This window comes from Poromitra crassiceps, assembly GCF_964638095.1.
Source record: "Poromitra crassiceps genome assembly, chromosome: 2".
NCBI classification, from domain to species: Eukaryota; Metazoa; Chordata; class Actinopteri; order Beryciformes; family Melamphaidae; genus Poromitra; species Poromitra crassiceps.
Genome location: NC_139624.1, coordinates 11,957,343 through 11,977,342, shown reverse-complemented (window position 1 = coordinate 11,977,342; position 20,000 = coordinate 11,957,343). Strand labels below are relative to the sequence as shown.

Sequence of the window (20,000 nt, the reverse complement as noted above, 5' to 3'; positions counted from 1 at the left end):
TTTACGGTACTCATGTTTGTATTTACTCAAGTTTGTATTTACTCCTGTTTGTATTTACTCATGTTTGTATTTACTCATGTGTGTAGCATGTTTGTATTTACTCATGTTTGTAGCATGTTTGTATGCCCCATCCACAGCCATACGAGCAACGGCTGAACCAACGGGGAGCTCTGGGAGCAGGGAAGGTCAACAATGTTCACCTGCATACTCACATCATAATGACACAAAGATGGTGGAGAACCAGCAAAGTCACCCTTTAAATAGCAGGAGGCCTAAGCGTGTCTCACCTGAACTCTGGCAGCTCAGAGTCGAACTGCACATTGTTCTGATGAACCACCTTCAGGTCTGCATCGATCGCCACCACCTTCAACTACACACACACACACACACACACACACACAAATCCTATAGTTAGTATCTGCATTTGCCGCAGAAAAAGTCCTCAAATCCTGTGATTCAGTAAAAGTAGCAATACCATAATAGAAAAATACGTAATTAAAAGTAGAAGTTCTGCATTCCAAAGTTACTTAAAGCAGTCAAGTCAAGTCAAGTTTATTTGTATAGCACATTTCATACACAGAGGCAATTCAAAGTGCTTCACATAAAATGGTTGACATGAAAATAAAAGAATAAAAGAAGAGAATAAAATGGACATTTAAAACCATCACAACCAAACTTAAAAAAAGAGCATAAAAAGTGCATTAAGCAACAGGCGCAGCAGTTGCAAAAAGAGCTAAAAACTTAGCAGGACTAAACCTCCCAGATTTCTTGCAAAACTGTATTCTACTTGATTTGAAAACTCTGCAGGCAAGATGGCCACCGGCGCCTATACTCCCTTCTTTAGCTGGCAGAATTCCTCCCCCATAAACTAACATATCTTGGCCAATAAGTATGTAGCATACCAAATAAAACAACCCGTAATATCTTCATTTGATGTAGAATGCAGAGGACATGCAACGGTTTAGTTAAACTTGCATTCCAGGAATATTGTGCTCTAAAGATAACGTTAGTGGCTCAAGACTGTTTCGTCCTGAAACCCACTCGCTTTGCGCCAGAACACAATTTGGGGGTGGTTTTGGCGTAACCTATGTGGGATTCGAAATAACGCATCCGAGATGGAAAACGTTATGAATATAGCCACGTTATAAACAACAAGCTAATGCTGGTGATCCCGTATGGAAACAGTGTTACTCAAAATGGTTAAAAGTTATATCAATTTGGTCATTCAGTAGCGTTTTACTGCCATATAACATAACTAACTAGCGGCTAATATCAGCCACAGTAGGCATTACCCAGGGATGCATTGGTCTTAAAGGGCTCGCGCCGCGTGAACTACAGTAATAATCAATGGGGGGGGGGGGAAATCACATGAGTGGGGTGCGTGTTAAACCCACCGTGACGTCACGATGTACCAAATATCCCATTCATTTGAGGGCACAAAAAAAAGCAGTGTTCAACCCATAGAGGGAACTTATGCTGCTGAAAATGATACAAATGGTACAATGGTAACAGTTTGGTCTCAAATGGGGAAATTTTGACCAGAATTCTTCACACACCACCCCCAATGTCATATATATTGGTTAAAAGCTGAAAAAAAAGTGTTTTGGGGTTTAGTCCTGCTTTAAGTAAAAGTATGGAAGTATTAGCAGTGAAATACTTAAGTGCCAAGTCCGTATTCTGTCACAGAGTAGTTAAATGATTGAAGCTTGAACCTGTTAGAAGTATTTCAATGTTGTCTAGCTAGCTGGTTGGGGGGTTTAAAGCAGAGACTTTCAATATTAGAGATGCAGCACTGCAGGCTCTGCCAATAATAAGAAACGGTACTCTGCCGGTCTCCTAAATGGGCGTGGTCACCTCTCCCCTTGAAGTGTTGAGAGAGAGAGAGAGAGAGAGATAGAGAGAGAGAGAGAGAGAGAGAGAGAGAGAGAGAGAGAGAGAAAGAGCCTGGTGACCTAGTGCTGATTTAGCAAGCTAACTTGAGCTAGAGATAGTGAGTTCCCAAACTCCACACACACACCACACAAATAAACACAAAGATGCCCCTATTGTTGCAGTAGCTCACTCTAGTTGTAACTAATAACTACTGTAAGATATTTGATTGAAAAAACAAATAAATCCAACCACAGATTTAGCTACTACATCAACGAACTTCACATGTAGTAATTAATGTGACATTTTTCAGCCTTGGAGGTTACCCCTTGGTTTCAACTCTAACAATGCAACATATTTGATGAGCTTATCTGACAGAATGTAGGTCTGTTTTTGATTTTCATACACTTTCTGTAATAAAACATCTAAAAGCAACTCATCTTATTGTTGAGCACACCTTCTGGTGTTGTTGCTACGGAACACTGGGGGAACGAGGCTCGGTCTCCTATAGAGACAGTCGGTCTGTGTGGGAACGCCCACAAAACGTTACTACGGCTGGCGCGCAGGTGGGGTAAAACCCCCCATATATCTCAATGGGCTGACTCACCAAAGGATGGTGCTGCAGCTCTACACTACAGGATTGGGGATTCTAGAGCAGGTACATAGATGTGCGTTTACTTTCGGGGTTAAATCCCCGATCGTGTCTGCCTGGCCTGGGCTAGCAGCTAAATGCTAACTATGCTGAATGGGGAGAACGCGAGGATTTACCCCACCCTGACCACGCCCCCAGCCAGCTACCCCAGCGTTTATGATGAGACATCGACTCAACCTATGGGTTACGACGCCAAACTCAATACAAAACGTGTCAGTTTGACTAACTCTTGCTTGTCACTAAGTGCGGCAGTTATGCGGCGGTTATGAATCAGTGGGTTAAAAACCAGAGATCAGACCACGTCCGTGTCATTGATACTTGTTTGAATTCACGTCTGCATTGTTTTGACTCGCGGTTTCCCCCCAGTTCCAGACAGTTGCCTTCCGCTTGTGTGACGTCAGTGGTCTAATTTGTGTCCTTGACCTGAAACAGTTTGAGAACCACTGCAGAGAGTCATGTGGTGCTGCTGAAGGTCAGACAGAGCCTTGTTGCCCTGCTCTGACAGGCAGAGAGCAACTTGATCTCCAGAGGAAAGAAGCCAATCAGAAGCCAATCAGGCCATGCCTGTGACCGGGATTGATCAGTATGATTAGGCTAAATCAATCTTTAATCTGACATAGGCTACTGCTGTAATCTGTTTGAGTCATAATCTGCTATAAGGCCATTTCATCTAACTAGGTAATGAAACAAGCTTTACAACAGATTGTAAGTAATGTGTTTAGAGTGTTGCATTCATGTGCCATTATAATGTTATAATAAGTATGATAATCATGTATTATAGACACTGTCTCATAGAAAGTGTTAGAATGTTTCTATTGTACTCCAGTGTGTGTGTGTGTGTGTGTGTGTGTGTGTGTGTGTGTGTGTGTGTGTGTGTGTGTGTGAGATGTGAACTGACTGAGCTGCAGAGGACAAAGTTCAGCAGCAGAGAAACAGTGAGCTGTCAGTCAGGCAGAACCGTACTCATGTTCTAACAACACTTATATTCATGAATGATTCATCAATGTTTCATGAATCATACTGCTGCAATTTAGCCTATGGCTAAATGAGGAATCAGCGTGACGTCACAACAACAACAACAACAACAAATCACCCGGAACTGCAGCAGTTAACTAGTACGTACGAGTTGTGCCAAAGAATCGTTAATATCTCAAAAACTATACATCACACCGCTTATATTTGGACATTCTGAGTGAGAGCAGAAGTAGCTCAAGAGTTTGATGTATAATATTATGCATGTTGTGTTAAAGTTGTGTGAACTGTCGCAGTTTTTTAAATGTAAACAACATAGCTGGAGCTAGAGTGAGCACTCAAGGCTCGCTCCATAGGGTCCCATTGCAGTTTCCACCCCGGAAACCCAGTTTGTAGGAGGAGTAGCGCTCCTGCATAATTACATAGATGTCTTTCTATCGATCTGTCTGTCCAGCAGCTAAGTGTCAGTTCTTGAATGGTAACGTTCTTTGGGTGCACCGCTTCTTCTCGGCAACACACAACCGTCTCTTCCGGATCTGCGCGGATCTGCCTGCACGTAAAAAGCAGTAGCCTACGTAACGCACCGCACGTCACTTGATTATGCGCGGGCACAATGGGACATTCTAAAAGTCTCCATGGTGTTTACTGTACCTGCTGCGTGCTGAAGTCGAAGCCCAGGAAGAGAGGAGAGACTCCAGCCATGACGAGAGAGACACAAAACTCTGCTGCCTGCCTGCCTGTCTGTCTGTCTGTCTGTCTGTCTGTCTGTCTGTCTGTCTGACCGGCTGGGGAAGGGTTAAACATTTAAAGACACACACACACGTGGAGTTGAATTAAATCTTCTCACCCAAAATGCTCATCGGCCTGCAGGAGGTGCCAGAGAGCATCGTCATACATGACAGCGAGCATCGTCATACTGCTTCCTCTTCATCAGAGATAGAATGCCCTTTCTCGTGGAAACCCATGGCAAGGATCAGAGCCCACACACACACACACACACACACACACACACACACACACACACACACACACACACACACACACACACACACACACACACACACACACTAAATCTACCTGTTTTATGGGCCGGTCAGACAGTTATTGTCCCCTTACTTTTTTTCTTACTTTTTTTTTTTTACCTGGCAGGGCATGTCGGCCAACCAGGCAAATGCCCTGGGTCTGTCTGTGGTTAACAAAAGTTTATGAAACAGCAAAGTTTGTGTTCAGCAAGATAATCTTCACAAACAAGGACTTTTATGACTTTTGAAGCGTAAATATGTTTTTTTTAACACAATTTTCAGAAAATGCTTCAAAAGTCATAAAAACTGTTTCAAGATTCAAGATGTTTATCGTCACTCCGGTTGCACAAGTACACTCGTGTGAAATTCATATAGGCTGAGGATGATGACATCACAGTTGCTCATGTGACATGACTGATGACATCATAATTCACTGATTTATGACATCACAATCGTGACTGACACCACCACAGACAGAGCCCACTTACCCAATTTTGATTAAGAAGGCTTTTTAATTTCACTGGACACCTGAGTGCCTTGGATTTTTTTGTAGGGCCCATTGCCTACTTCCTTATTCACATCAACTTATCTGTGTTATATAATTCTGTATTATATCATTTAATTCTGAATAATAATTAATTGTTTTTCTCTTCGTGCTTCACCCATGTCAAACAAAGTGACGGTGTGTGTGAACAGAAAGGTCACCGCTGCACTGTTTACACACGTATCACAGTCAGACACTGCAAACAGTACAACACAGTGTGTGTGTGTGTGTGTGTGTGTGTGTGTGTGTGTGTGTGTGTGTGTGTGTGTGTGTGTGTGTGTGTGTGTGTGTGTGTGTGTGTGTGTGCGTGTGTGATACAGTGATACAGTAGCTGACAAGGGAACTCTACAGGAGCCTGGCTGTCCTTCATCTGCACTTTTCTTTCGATCATTTCCATAGAAGTTGAACTTTTTTCAACATTAAAATATCAACGTTGACATTTTTCTGCAGTTGAACAGATTTTGTTCCTTTTGGATGGATTTGAGCAGCAGGGCTTGTTGGCCCATTCGAACACGCGGAGGCGATTTTAAAGGACGGTCAGATTGAGTCGTCTGCCAACAGGATGTCCTGCTGCTGCTGCCTGGCCGAGGACACACCACTGCTGCCGGAGGGTAACACCTGTTTGCACCTACGCTCACTGAAACTCAGTAGCCTACGACAGGTTCAGGATATACAGGAATAGAATCTTGTTTTATATACTGTATAGAGAGATGCAACTTTCTTAGTGTGTGACTTGGTACGGTTAGATGTAGGCTAGTGTGTAACTTAAAGGAGGGGTAGGCTATCATTCGCTTTTTCAGCAATTTTATACAATTACCTGGTGTCTATAAAAGAGCCTACATTTTGTTATTTTTTTAAAATAAAACGTCTTTTGTTATAGCTTTATGGCCCCTATCTTTGCATCGGCGTAGTTTCTAGGCCGAGCGCCTGGTGCAGTGAGCGTGGACCAGCGCACTTGATATCTTGGTGTTGGCGCTCCACGCAGCCTAAAGCATTACAACCACGCCTTTTAAGCGTAAAATTATGCACCGTCATGCTCATTGGATAAGTGCAATAAACGAATCGCACGCTTGCCTTTTAAGCTCCAATTCCAGTGGTCCAGCAAAACCAGACAAAAGCCAAGCGCTCTGCCCCCCCCCTCCCTTCATCCAGTCTGTCTGTCTCCATATATAGGCTATTATTCCATATTATTATGCTTCTCAAACCAATCTAACTGCAGTTTAAATACTGCAAGCATGTAAATACCCTACACTATAGCAAGATCAAAGTGAAAAGAATGTTCTAAATGCATCAGCTAGAAAAATATAGCCTATTAGATTGGTGAAAGTTTGTCCAGAAAGATATCATTTTCTCTCGCCTGCTGCAGGAAGGATGATGCACATAAATATACCCTACATTATGTAAAGTCATTGCATAAATGTGTTTTTATTGTAAAACTAAATGTGAAGTAGGGCCAAGTTATTGGAGCGGACATCACAGTATAGCAGATGACAGCAGAAGCGCGTTCCACTGTCACTTATTTAAATCATGTTAAATCGACAAGAGATATATATAGGCCCAGGAGGACATATATGTTTCACATAGGGTGGTGTTTTCATTTAGATGTTTTATTTGGTCCAATATTGAAATGTTCTACAATTGCAGGTTGTGTTACCATTACACATTATTTAGATCCTCCCTTAATATAGGTTTTCGGCTCATTTGGTTGCTATTTAGTAGCGAAATGGAGAAGCACAATGCATGCTGGGACATTCACATTGCAGTGAACTTACAACTTCTTTTTTCTATGGGACGTGTTGTGTCTGTCTGAGCGAGGGAGTCAGAGAGAGAGAGTCGTATTGTGCCTAGCAGACTGATATGAGCAAGAGAGAGGGAGTGACACAGAGAAGGGTGACAGAGGAGAGCCAGAGGAGTGCTCCGCGCAACCGGCGCACTGAATAGGCCTGCTTTTCAAAAGCGCAAAGCGCTAAATTTACGCCAGGTGGGAAGATATCATTACGCCGATATTTAATGCCGAAACGCCCATTCTCGCCCATTCAGGGAGTGCGCCGCGCCACGCCCATTCCTAAAGCGCATTTGGCAGCGTAAAGCCATATTGATATCTTCCCGAGGCAGGCGCAAGGCATGTTTTTTAGCGCCGAAGGCCCGTTTTAGCGCCGAAGGCCTGTGGGAGAATAGGGGCCTGTATGTTCACTTCATGTTTGTTTCCCACTTCCAAGAAAATAGGTTGGCTACTGTCTGTGAGACTTCACACCTCCAAGTACCAAAATCACCATAAATAATAAGAATGACCACATCCTTGGATACCAAGCTTTAAAGTCGAAGTGAACCGGATGCGAATGCAAATGCGCGAGCGTCGGAGACTCAAACAAATCTTGTCTGAGATGACAGGGTTGAGAGGCGGACCACAAGCCGCACAATGCCGGGTGTCGATGATTTGATTTGACAATTCTGGGGACTGGCTTTGGCATTGGCCAATCATGGCGTGTTCCACCCCCAAATCGAGTGGGATTCAGCGTGTTGTCGTGCTACGCAAGTGGGATCCGCGGAGTACCAGGCAGCCAGCTGCTTCGTGCGGAGCGAGCGGACAATCCGATGCATGGGTGCTGCCCGCCCGCCTGGAATCTCCGAGGGGCGACCCCTGACAACCACGCTCTCAAGCACACGCCTTTATCGCTATTTCTGTAAATACGATATTCCTGGAATGCGCGTTTTAACGAGCCAGTTACATTTCTTTGCATTCTTAGACATTATCGTTTTTGTTTTTTGTTCATCTTTCATTGGCCAAGTTAGTAGTTAGTTTATGGGATAGGAATTCTGCCAGATGACAGGCACTAGGCGCCATTTTCTACTTCATTTGGAAGAAGATTTGATTTGACAGCTGCCATGTCGTGATATGATTGGTTGAAATGGGGTAGAAATTTGATAGTAGGCTACTAGGTGACGTCAGCAAACTGTAGATTACTGTTATCAATGAAATCTTGAAAAATGAACTTTTGATGTGAAAAAGTGTGAAAAACAAAAGAAATGAGATTTTCAGTGATTTTTTTTGCATACATTATTAAATAGGTGCACTGCATACCCAGGTATTTGAACTAAAAGAAAAGAAAAGTCATTTTTGGGTTCAGCTCGACTTTAATGTTCTGAATAGAAAGGGATATTGATGGTATTGTGTGACTGGTCAGTGGTGTAGTGGAGGGTAGACGCAGGTAGACGCCGTCTACCTACTTATTTTTCAGACAGCTTTGCGTCGACTCACTTCTAAATCTCCTTTGATGCGCTTCCATAAAAATCCGTAAATTACAGTCTATCCACTTCTCCAGGGACCACTACACCATTGCCTGCCGCTTAACACAAGTGTGCCGCGGCACACCATTTGGGAACCACTGCTCTAGCCTACCGCATACCTACAGTACGGTTAGCATCCTCAAAGTGGCAGCAGAGGGTAAATACAAGAATCCAAACCAGAGTCTGGGTCCTTCATCGCCCGGAACTCTAATGGCCCATTTCCACCGCAGGTAGTAGCGCGATCCCGCTCCGCTCGACTCGATATTTGGTCTCATTACACCACTAAAAACTATCCCAGCCCGGGTTGTATTGGGGTCGAGTCGTGCTACTTTTAGTACCTGCCTCGTCGTGGTTCTATTCTGTGAACCCGGGTTCATACGGTGACGTGAAAACATTGTTGACGACCAGGGACGGACTGGGAAAATAATTCAGGCCGGGCATTAGATACCAAGCAGGCCAGGCCGATATGGGCCGATTTCGTCCGACGTCCGAAGGGCGGCGTCGAAAAAATTGGGCCGTTTGAAGCCCAATTTGGGCCGTTTGAAGCCAGATTTTGGCCGTTTGAAGCCCAATTTGGGTCGTTTGAAGCATGATTTGGGCCGTTTGAAGCCCAATTTGGGCAGTTTGAAGCCAGATTTGGGCCGTTTTAAACCCAATTTGGGCCGTTTGAAGCCCAATTTGGGCCGAGTCCAATTTTACAATGAGATGCACCCATTTTAACCCTGAATAAAGTAATAAAACCACTAGTAAACCAGTAGGCGGCGCCTGGCCTGCTGTTCAGTGAGTGGCCTGACTGTGGGCACAATTTTTTTTTTTTTTTTTTTTTTGCAGGCCAGGTCAGGCCAGGCCACCGGGCATTTGCCCGACGTGCCCGATTATGCAGTCCGCGCCTGTTGACGACTGATTGGTCAGGCAGAATCGTGTTTACTCTGTCTACTGACTGTCATATGCAATGCTGGCGGCTGCATACCAGTTTAGTGGGCTTACCTTCTCTTCTGTTATGTATATTTCCATCAGTCTTTTTTGTTGCTGCCTTCGCCTCTGGTGAAATAAAATCGTGGCGGGTGTTCAATTGTCTGAGAGAGAAAAAATTCCGCTGCTCAGGAAGCTCTGTAGCTGAGTGCAGGCTGCAGCGCTCCGCTAGGCCGCAGCGGGTGTTTGGTGAAGCCGCGGTCTTGCCTGGTGAGAGGCCGCGGGGTACAGGCTTCACTCTGTTGCGCCTCTCCCGTCCCCGCACAGTACAGCGCATGCCTGTGAGTTTGACTAACTACAAAGTGATATCCATTCTCCTGGCCGATTGTCACATTTGCCCAGGTCATTTAGAGGCACCAGTATTTCATAAACAGTTTAAAAGTTCTGTGGATAGATTTAATTGTAACGTTATGTTATAGCCTACTTCGGCTATAAGCGAAGGACAGATATGCGATCGATATGACGACCAGCTGTGGGCGGGGGTGGGTGGGGGCAGATGATCCGCGGTGGAAGCAAAACGTCCATCGGGCCGAAACGATTAGAGCCGAGTGGTGATGAGCTGTGCAGGGCAGTAAAATGTGGTGGAAATGAGCCATAATACACCAACAATGCCAGTTGTGCCAAGGCAAATGAAAATCTTTTCCTCAATGTGTCTTTATTTTGTTGGCTTGTTTCTTGGTTATGTAATTGTTTTGTTTACAGTTGTCGCAGTGATAGATGCTTTCAGTGAATTGTTCTGGAAAATGGACTGGTGAAACCTAAATACATTTCATCGACATATCCGTGCAAATACAGATAGTCGTTAAAGATATTTTGCAGCCAATGTAAATGATCAGTTGTAAAATGACAGCACCTTTGCTGGTGATGTCATCATATTTGACTGGTCCTCCAGTCGGCAAAGTGGATTAAAAAGCTACAAAAGCGGCTCCAGTGAAAAAGCCATACTGTTTCTATCACATCGAAAATTCAGCCCTATAGTGCCTGAGTGCCTGGTAGGTCATAAACTGAAAATGAACCAAGAACCACAATAATTTTCAAATGCATTTTAATTAGATTTTCACAAAACTGGACAAAATAGTGTTCAAACGTAAAGTGCAAAAAAAAAAAAAAGTGTCACTTTTCCCTCAGATAGTGTCAAAATTACAGCATCAGGACCAAGCAGCATCCTGAAAATGATACTTTGTGTCATAAAACTGGTTTCTCTGAAGGAGATTTTTGAATGTTAAAAAACAATCTTCAGGGCCTTCAGATTGATCAGGTCACTTAAAGTAACATTAAGGTGCTGCTTTAGTAACTGAACCCTCGTCGTTTGTAATGTCTTCTTCATTTGGCATAATAGATGTTGGTCTCATTCCTTCGTGGGTTCATATTTGCTCTCAGAAGAGTGCCGCCAGCACAGCCCCCACAGTCCCCACAGTCCCCGCTGCTCCAGTGCTGCCCACTGCTGCAGTGGCAGCTGATCCCAGACCGGCCACACCTAGAGTGAGATTACAGATTACAGAGGTCAGGACTATGTGGTTAACAGCTATGTGAAATAGTGACACGAGAGTCGGAATCAGGGGACGAAGGTAGCTACTGACGAGCTATGCCCGTCCGTCTTAACCAATCAGAGTGTAACTTTGGCACACTGAACTTGGTGAGACAGCCAATCAGAGATCCCTAAATCAAGCTCTGTATACACATTGATGTGATTGCCTCCTAGTTATTGCTTTTTACCTGCCGACTGCAAAGCAGCAACCAGACCCGCTGCCACTCCTCCTCCTCCTCCGGCAGTTGACATAATCCCGACTGAGGTGACGATGACGACGGGGGCCAGCACCACGGCACCCAACGTAAATCCTGGACAGGGGCGATAGCAACACAATAGTTGTCACTGATAGTTGTCAACTTGTCACCAGTGTTGTGTTGGGGAGCAACTTTGCAAGCATATGTAAGCTACCAATTAGTACTTCACACTGGAAGTATTGAATACAGCAAAGCTACCCTGGGAGAAATATTTTTGGTTAAATAAAGCTACTTAGAAAAAGTTCTAAATACTTGATAATGTACATGCATGAAATCATTAAAAAAAACATTTTTTACTTTGAATTTTACTTTTCAATGTTAATTTTGCATTTTTCCAATCCAAAATGAATAATAATAGAAAGGGAATGGCCAAAATGAAAAATGGGGTCAGACTTTGATTGCTTTTGTGTTTTTCAATTCTGTTTGGAAATTGATTCAATTTAAAAAAATTTTTTACTGTTTTTCATTCTTCAATTTCGATTTTTGACCATTTTCCATGTCTCAATTAGAAAAGAAAAATGAACTATACTTTAGTACCCCATCTGAGAACCACTGCATTCGGCTACCTTTAATCTCCAACGACGAAAGTAAACAAATGTAAACGTGTTAACCTCAAAGTGGGTTCAAAGATGTTAAACACAGTTGACAAGGACAAGGATTTCCTTACCAGTCCCTGCTGCAGCGAGGCCGATGAAAGTTACTAAAACACAAGAGGAAAACAAAACGTCAGTTACTAAAATCCATTCGGCAACATGCTCATAGAAATATTATACCAAAAATATATTAGGCTATACTCACACAGTCCCATGTCTTGTGATGAGCTGAGCTGTACTGTATGCGAGGTGTGGCTTTATATAGAAGAAAGGCAGGATCTTTTCCTGGGAAATGAAACTCACGGTGCCGCCACACTTGCGCAACGTTTATGCTGGGATACCTGGCAAAGGGCAAAGGTCACGCAAGTGTGGCTGCATCTATTGTAGCATCAGAGGAGCACTTGTGCACAAAATGAAACTCACAGAATGAGAGTCACGGGTGGCTGGTGTTGCAGCCAACAGGAACCTTGCGTCAGTCACCAGGCTCTCAGCCAAAAAGCACAAGACTAGCATGCCATTTCTGAGAAAAGACATCTGTAAAATTGCAATTCATGACGAAAAACGATCACAAAAACCTACAGAACATATCATTTCTAATCTGATAGTCCTGAATGCTCTTAAAAGGAATTTGGATGATGTAACCTAATTCATATTTTTGCAAACTACCTAAAAGTCTTTTTGTTCTGTTCTGTGTTTCTGTTTCTATTCATCAAGCAGGAGGCAGAGGCACATTTACTGCTTTATTTGCAGTGTTGGGGGATAACACATTACAAAAGTAACACATTACATGCGAAATATTACTTTTAGCAGTAACACAGTAATATAACTTAGGATTTCAGTAATATTATACCAGTTACTTTGTCAAGTAACACAAAGTTACAAATTGAGTTACATTTTTTTATTTTTTTATCATCAAACCACATACCGGTATTTAAATAAAGATACAATCATTTCCTAATCAAATTGTTTTTTATGCAAATAACCACTATAGATGACAATAACAAAGGAAAAGTATAACATTCAAATGAAAGTAACTAGTAATATGTAGCCTATATTACATTTGGAAAGTAACTTGCCCAACACGGTTTATTTGTCATTTAGATTTCATAAGTAACTAATTTGTTACCTACATTTCTTTTGTTCAGTTACACCTGCTGATGGCCATCAATGCTATTAAAGGAAGAATAAGTCATGACAACCATGGCCATAGGGTATATGTGTGTGCGTGTGCGCACACACACACACACACACACACACACACACACACACACACACACACACACACACACACACACACACACACACACACACACACACACACACACACACACACACACACACACACACACACACACAGGGGCGGACTGGGATCATAATTCAGGCTGGGCATTAGATACCAAGCAGGCCAGGCCGATACGGGCCGGCATGCGTGCCGGCGTCCGAAGGGCGGCGTCGAAAAATTTGGGCCATTTGAAGCTCAATTTGGGCCGTTTGAAGCCCAATTTGGGCCGTTTGAAGCCAGATTTGGGCCGTTTGAAGCCCAATTTGGGTCGTTTAAAGCCAGATTTGGGCCGCTTGAAGCCCGATTTGGGCCGTTTGAAGACCAATTTGGGACGTTTGAAGCCCAATTTGGGCCAAGTCCAATTTTACAATGAGATGCACCCACTTTAAACCTGAATAAAGTAATAAAACCACTAGTAAACCAGTAGGCGGCGCCTGGCCTGCTGTTCAGTGAGTGGCCTGGCCTGGCCTGCAAAAAAAAAAAAAAAAAAATTGCAGGCCAGGCCAGGCCAGGCCAGGCCACCGGGCATTTGCCCGACGTGCCCGATTATGCAGTCCGCCCCTGCACACACACACACACACACACACACACACACACACACACACACACACACACACACACACAATCATATTTTCTGCTTTTATTTTTTATCTTGTTGTTGATATGTTGTTACTATCAGTTTGCCATCTCTTTTATGTAGTCACATTATTCTTCGGTATTTTGTTTTTGTGTTTTCTATGACATTGTGGCATTTTTGCTTTTAGGTGGAGGCTTCAAATAAGCCCATAGGTTTTCTCAAAGAAATAAAAACAAAATTTAACTCTGGTTCAGATTTATTACACCAGGTAACTTTGACACTTCCTGAAATCTGCTTTAATAAATATTATTTGTAACTGCCTCATTCATTTGGCATTACCGGTATGTAATTGTTCTCCTTCCTGGGTTGGGTTCCTCCAACACTGGCCAACAGACCGCATACCTACAGTACGGTTAGTATCCTCAAAGTGGCAGCAGAGGGTAAATACAGCATCACATCAGTCCTTCCACCACATTGTCATTGGATAACATTACATAACTGGGACAAAGTATGCTCAGAAGATCCTTCTCTTTATTACCAACTTGTAAATTAAAGGTGCGTCATAATAAACCGACCTGATAGGTTATGGCAAAAGAAGGGAAAATATATAAATATAAGTGCCAAAATATAAAGTATATATTACAACAAATGAATAAATGAAATAACGACAATGCATCAGCGGTGTCAATGTGGATGTGTGTGTAGATAGTGTGCTGCAGGGTGTTGTGAAGTAGAAAATAAAGTACAGCAAACTAGCGATGCACGATATATTGACAATCATATCGGTATCGGCTGATGTTAGTCATTTTGCGCACCTTTTTTAACATATTGTTGGCATCGGTCTGATGTTGCTATGTCAATATCGGTTATGGGTATCAGCCACAATTTTCACATTGATTGAGAGGAAACAATGCGGCAAATCTATGATTTATGTTCTTTCCCCAAAGTTTTGGAAATAAAGAAATGCATTATTTTTCTAATTCCCAGTTTACAGGTGATTTTCAGGATGTACAAAATTGGATGATCATAGAAATGTGTTTTTATAGAGATCATATTGACATTGGTCACTTAAATATGGGTTATCTGCCACAACAACAATGTTAATATCAGTTATCAGTATCGGCCAAAATGTTCATATCGGTGCATCCTAAACAAAACAAAATGTGCAGGTGCTGGCAGGAGGGAGAAAGCCACACTGAAGGTCGGGCCGGGACATATACTGTACTGTATGTAGCCTGTGGAGCGTCGGGCCACACCAGGTTCCAGGTTCCAGGAACACCAGGTTCCAGGTTCTCCAGATGGATCATGGCAATCAGCTGCGCCCCTGCAATTCTCTCAGTTTCTCAGCAAACTCCGCCCCTGGCAAAGACAGGCACAATATGGAACCAGCACAAAGACAAGTGGACAGGCAGGAGCTGTCACAGGCATCAGCCGTCACAGCTGCAATACCCTGTGTTGTAGTGGAGGGTAGACGCAGGTAGACGGCATCTACTTACTTATTTATCAGACGGATTTGCGTCTACTCACTTCTAAATCTCCTATGATGCGCATCCATTCAAGTTTTTTCTCTTTTCTGCCTAAAGTCTCTGCCGGACAGCCGGACAGATTGAGATTCCACAGTCCAACAGGAATTACGACCGCGAGGCGAGGCGGACGCAACCTGTCTAGTGAACACCTGTGTCCACCAGAGGCATGCCCGAAGCGGCTCTCCGCTCTGCTCCACTAAACAAATCGGCCTGTGTATTTTTCGCTTCTCTCTTTGAGTTGCGTCAAGCAGCACAGATTAAAACTAGAACGACCGCAACGCGGACTTATGCCTCCGCTATTAGTTCATTCTTGAGTCCAAATCGCCCTTTTGAGGCAAATTGGAAGAAATTCTGTCAAGGCGCTCCTGTGATGTTGCGTTACAGAGCTTGGAAATTGGGTGTGTGAGGTCACAGTGACCTTGAACTTTTACCACCAAAATGTAATCAGTTCATCCTTGAGTCCAAGTGGACGCTTCAGGCAAATTAGAAGAAATTCCAGCAAGACATTCCTGAGATATCGCGTTAACAAGCTTGAAAATGGCATTCGAGAGGTCACAGTGACCTTGACCTTTGATAGCCAAATCGAATCAGTTCATACTTGCGTCCAAGTCGATGTTTGAGCCAAATCAGAGGAAATTCTATCAAGCCGTTCTTGAGATATTGCGTTAACCAACTTGGGAATGGCGTTCGTGAGGTCACAGTGACCTTGAAGTTTGACCACCAAAATGTAATCAGTTCATCCTTGAGGCCAAGTTAATGTTTGAGGCAAATTTGATGAAATTCCGTCAAGGCATTCCTGAGATATGGTGTTAACAAGCTTGAAAATGGCGTTGGAGATGTCACAGTGAACTTGACCTTTGATCACCAAAATGTAATCCTTTCATCCTTGCATCCAAATCGACGTTTGAGCCAAATTGGCAGAAATTCCATCAAGCCGTTCTTGAGATATCGCTTTAACGAACTTGGGAATAGCATTCGTGAGGTCACAGTGACCTTGACCTTTGACCACGAAAATCTAATCAGTTCATCCTTGAGTCCCCCCCCCCCCCCTTGAGGCAAATTTGATGAAATTCCGTCAAGGCATTCGTGAGATATCGCGTTAACAAGCTGGAAAATGGCGTTTGAGAGGTCACAGTGACCTTGACCTTTGACCACCAAAATCTAATCAGTTCATCCTTGAGTCCAAGTCGATGTTTGAGACAAGTTTGATTAAATTCCGTCAAGGCATTCCTGAGATATCGCGTTAACAAGCTTGAAAATGGCGTTTGAGAGGTCACAGTGACCTTGACCTTTGACCACCAAAATCTAATCAGATCATCATTGAGTCTAAGTCGATGTTTGAGGCAAATTTGATGAAATTCCGTCAAGGCATTCGTGAGATATCACGTTAACAAGCTGGAAAATGGCGTTTGAGAGGTCACAGTGACCTTGACCTTTGACCTTTGACCACCAAAATCTAATCAGATCATCCTTGAGTCTAAGCCGATGTTTGAGGCAAATTTGATGAAATTCCGTCAAGGCGTTCCTCAGATATCGTGTTAACAAACATCGTACGGACGTACGGATGTACATACGGACGTACGGACGGACGGACGGACAACCCAGATCCATAATGCCTCCGGCCTGGCTATCGCCGGCGGAGGCATAATAAAACATCCTGTCGATTTTCAAAATAAAACCTGTTACTGTATGTCAAGAGAGAAACAGTCACACATTGTGGGGGGGGGGGGGGGGGGGGGGGGGGATTTAGCCTGCTTTCTATAATAATGCACCCCTCAATTACTTGAATGCTTCCATTATTTTGGCAGCTACTGGGGTTCAAATTAACTTAGTGGGCCCTATGTTGGTACAGGCGATATCCCCTATTTGCGCTTGCACCTGTTTGCACGTGCCTTAAGGCAGGGAAGATAGCAGTCCGCCTTGCGCACGTGTCCAGGTGTTATGCCGAGTTTTGCACCCCCGCCCGGCAGCAGCTAAACGCATCCCCACCTCACGGGAGCATATTGTAATGATTTATACAGAAACATAACTGTTTAAAAATGATATAATTGTTTGGGTAGACGTGACCTCCCTGTTTTTAAGTTAAAACAGCCCCAAAATATGGTGGGGATGCAATTACTCGTGGGGGAGCATAACTCATCACAACAACGGGCACAAGTGCAGATTAGAGGCGTGCCAAATCATTTATGCACGGCCGCGGCGCAAACGGGATTTAGGTGGTAAATTACAGGGTACAGTCTACGCACTTCTCCAGGGACCACTACACCACTGTGACTGGTGGTAGGGTTGTTGATAACAAGGTGCAGGTGACACCAGCAGCAGTGTAGTGGACTTGGGTCTGCTGAGTCGGGGCTGTTTTGTTTCAACAAAACATGGGTGAAGGATTCAAGATTCAAGATTCAAGATTTTTATTGTCACTCCGTAGTACAAGTATCACGTGTGAATTTCTTGTGCTGTAGACTCCGTTAGAACATAGTGCAAAATAACAGGGCATATAGGTGCAGGAAAACAAGATAAGCAACAAGCAATACGGCAGTAAAGCAATAAGACAAGCCAAAGACAGAATGTCTATTTGTACACGGGTACAAATAGACACGGCGTAGCGGCTACAGGCCATTTCCACCCTATGCGAGGGCAGTGCAGTGCAGGCTATATGAAACTTGCTATTATGCAACTTGCTACATCTAACTTCCATGATTGGAAGTGGCTAACCCTCATTAGTGTTTTGCTTGCACCTGCGTGTACCCTGCCTTTTCCACACAAAATGGCCCCCGTGAAAAGGGTCATTGGGTAACACCTCTGACACGCCCACCAAACGAGAGACAACCTACCTCAAAGCCTGTTGCACACCATTTCAAACCGGTGCAGACCGCTTTTAAATTGAACACCTGTTGACTAGATTTGGTTTGAACAGGAAATAAACACACTGGAGCTTAGGGATCCCACATTACCCAGGGTTCCACATCACCCAAATTCACAGACTATAAAAAATAAGGAATGACATAACAATTAATCGCCATAAATCCCTGAATAGCTTAGTGGAGAAATACTGTGGATATTACAGTGATTATTATAAAGACTCAGACTGTGTCTCAGCCATCAGGTCACGGAAGCACCCAGGAGGCAAACCGGAAACCAGAGAGGAGGAGGAGGAGGAAGAGGAGGAAGAGGAGGAGAACAGGAGCAGAATGGACATCTCTGTGCTGAGAGAGCAGTACAGGAGCAGCAGAGACAGGCAGAGGCTGCAGACACAGGTGCTGCTGCTCAGACAGGGTGAGTCCACACTGTGCTATAATCCCTGCTGCTGAGACAGACAGGGTGAGTCCACACTGCTATAATCCCTGCTGCTCAGACAGACAGGGTGAGTCCACACTGTGCTATAATCCCTGCTGCTCAGACAGACAGGGTGAGTCCACACTGTGCTATAATCCCTGCTGCTCAGACAGACAGGGTGAGTTCACACTGTGCTATAATCCCTGCTGCTGCTCAGACAGACAGGGTGAGTCCACACTGTGCTAGGCCCTGCTGCTCAGACAGACAGGGTGAGTCCACACTGTGCTAGGCCCTGCTGATCAGACAGACAGGGTGAGTCCACACTGTGCTATAATCCCTGCAGCTGATCAGACAGACAGGGTGAGTTCACACTGTGCTATAATCCCTGCTGCTGATCAGACAGACAGGGTGAGTCCACACTGTGCTATAATCCCTGCTGCTGATCAGACAGACAGGGTGAGTCCACACTGTGCTATAATCCCTGCTGCTGATCAGACAGACAGGGTGAGTCCACACTGTGCTATAATCCCTGCTGCTGCTCAGACAGGGTGAGTTCACACTGTGCTATAATCCCTGCTGCTGCTCAGACAGGGTGAGTCCACACTGTGCTAGGCCCTGCTGATCAGACAGACAGGGTGAGTCCACACTGTGCTATAATCCCTGCTGCTGATCAGACAGACAGGGTGAGTCCACACTGTGCTATAATCCCTGCTGCTGCTCAGACAGACAGGGTGAGTTCACACTGTGCTATAATCCCTGCTGCTGCTCAGACAGACAGGGTGAGTTCACACTGTGCTATAATCCCTGCTGCTGATCAGACAGACAGGGTGAGTCCACACTGTGCTAGGCCCTGCTGATCAGACAGACAGGGTGAGTCCACACTGTGCTAGGCCCTGCTGCTGCTCAGACAGGGTGAGTCCACACTGTGCTCAGCCCTGCTGCTGCTCAGACAGGGTGAGTCCACACTGTGCTCAGCCCTGCTGCTGCTCAGACAGGGTGAGTCCACACTGTGCTCAGCCCTGCTGCTGCTCAGACAGGGTGAGTCCACACTGTGCTAGGCCCTGCTGCTCAGACAGACAGGGTGAGTCCACACTGTGCTCAGCCCTGCTGCTCAGACAGACAGGGTGAGTCCACACTGTGCCAGGCCCTGCTGCTCAGACAGACAGGGTGAGTCCACACTGTGGACACACTAGGTCCTGCACATCTGCTTCTGTGGGGAAATTACTGGTTTTGTCTGGGAACGTGTTTGTTTATGCAGAAACATGTTTAATTGGCAGGGAAATAAGTTTGTTGTGCAGTGAAAAGTTTTTTTTTTTATCTCCTTTCAGCTACGTGTCAAGCCAGCCCCTGTAAATAGATTCAAAGATTAGATTAGATTTCAAAATAAAAGTGTTATGCAAAGTACCAATGTGAGGCTAAATGACATTTCATTTTTTTTAAAGGAACACGCCAACATTTTGGGAGTTGGCCTATTTGCCATATTCCTGATAGAAACACGAGGGGATAGATGTCCTCCTCTTCTCTGTGCCTGCAGTACAATGTAGTGACGCGCCCCACCTGCTAGTTGGCTTATCACAATGAGTGTTAGTCTACGGTACTGGCTAGGCTAACTCTGTTAACTCACCAAATACACATTCCAACAGCG

At 44.4% G+C, this 20,000-nt stretch overlaps 2 protein-coding genes across 4 annotated transcripts in view; one reads left to right on the top strand and one right to left on the bottom strand.

Moving 5' to 3' along the window:
• The window catches only part of xylb (xylulokinase homolog (H. influenzae)), a 128,161-nt gene extending 123,931 nt beyond the window's left edge, over positions 1–4,230 (bottom strand). For 2 of the 3 annotated variants that reach the window (XR_014553544.1, XM_083655813.1), the window contains exons 1-2: positions 4,145–4,230; positions 288–370 (exon numbers count right to left, since the gene is read on the bottom strand). Coding sequence is in view for 1 of the 3 variants with exons in the window: in XM_083655813.1 (XP_083511939.1) it covers positions 288–370; positions 4,145–4,195 (134 nt within the window). In the remaining 2 variants the exon portion in view is untranslated. Of the gene's footprint in view, positions 1–287; positions 371–3,915; positions 4,026–4,144 lie in introns of those variants that run through there. The other variant, XM_083655814.1, reaches the window with a different exon arrangement.
• Positions 4,231–5,408: 1,178 nt separating this feature from the next.
• The window catches only part of LOC310798323 (uncharacterized protein), a 20,147-nt gene continuing 5,555 nt past the window's right edge, over positions 5,409–20,000 (top strand). The window contains exons 1-2 of the mRNA XM_083660848.1: positions 5,409–5,670; positions 18,179–18,355. Of these exons, the coding sequence (XP_083516974.1) occupies positions 5,622–5,670; positions 18,179–18,355 (226 nt within the window). The 5' untranslated portion in view covers positions 5,409–5,621. The remainder of the gene's footprint in view (positions 5,671–18,178; positions 18,356–20,000) is intronic.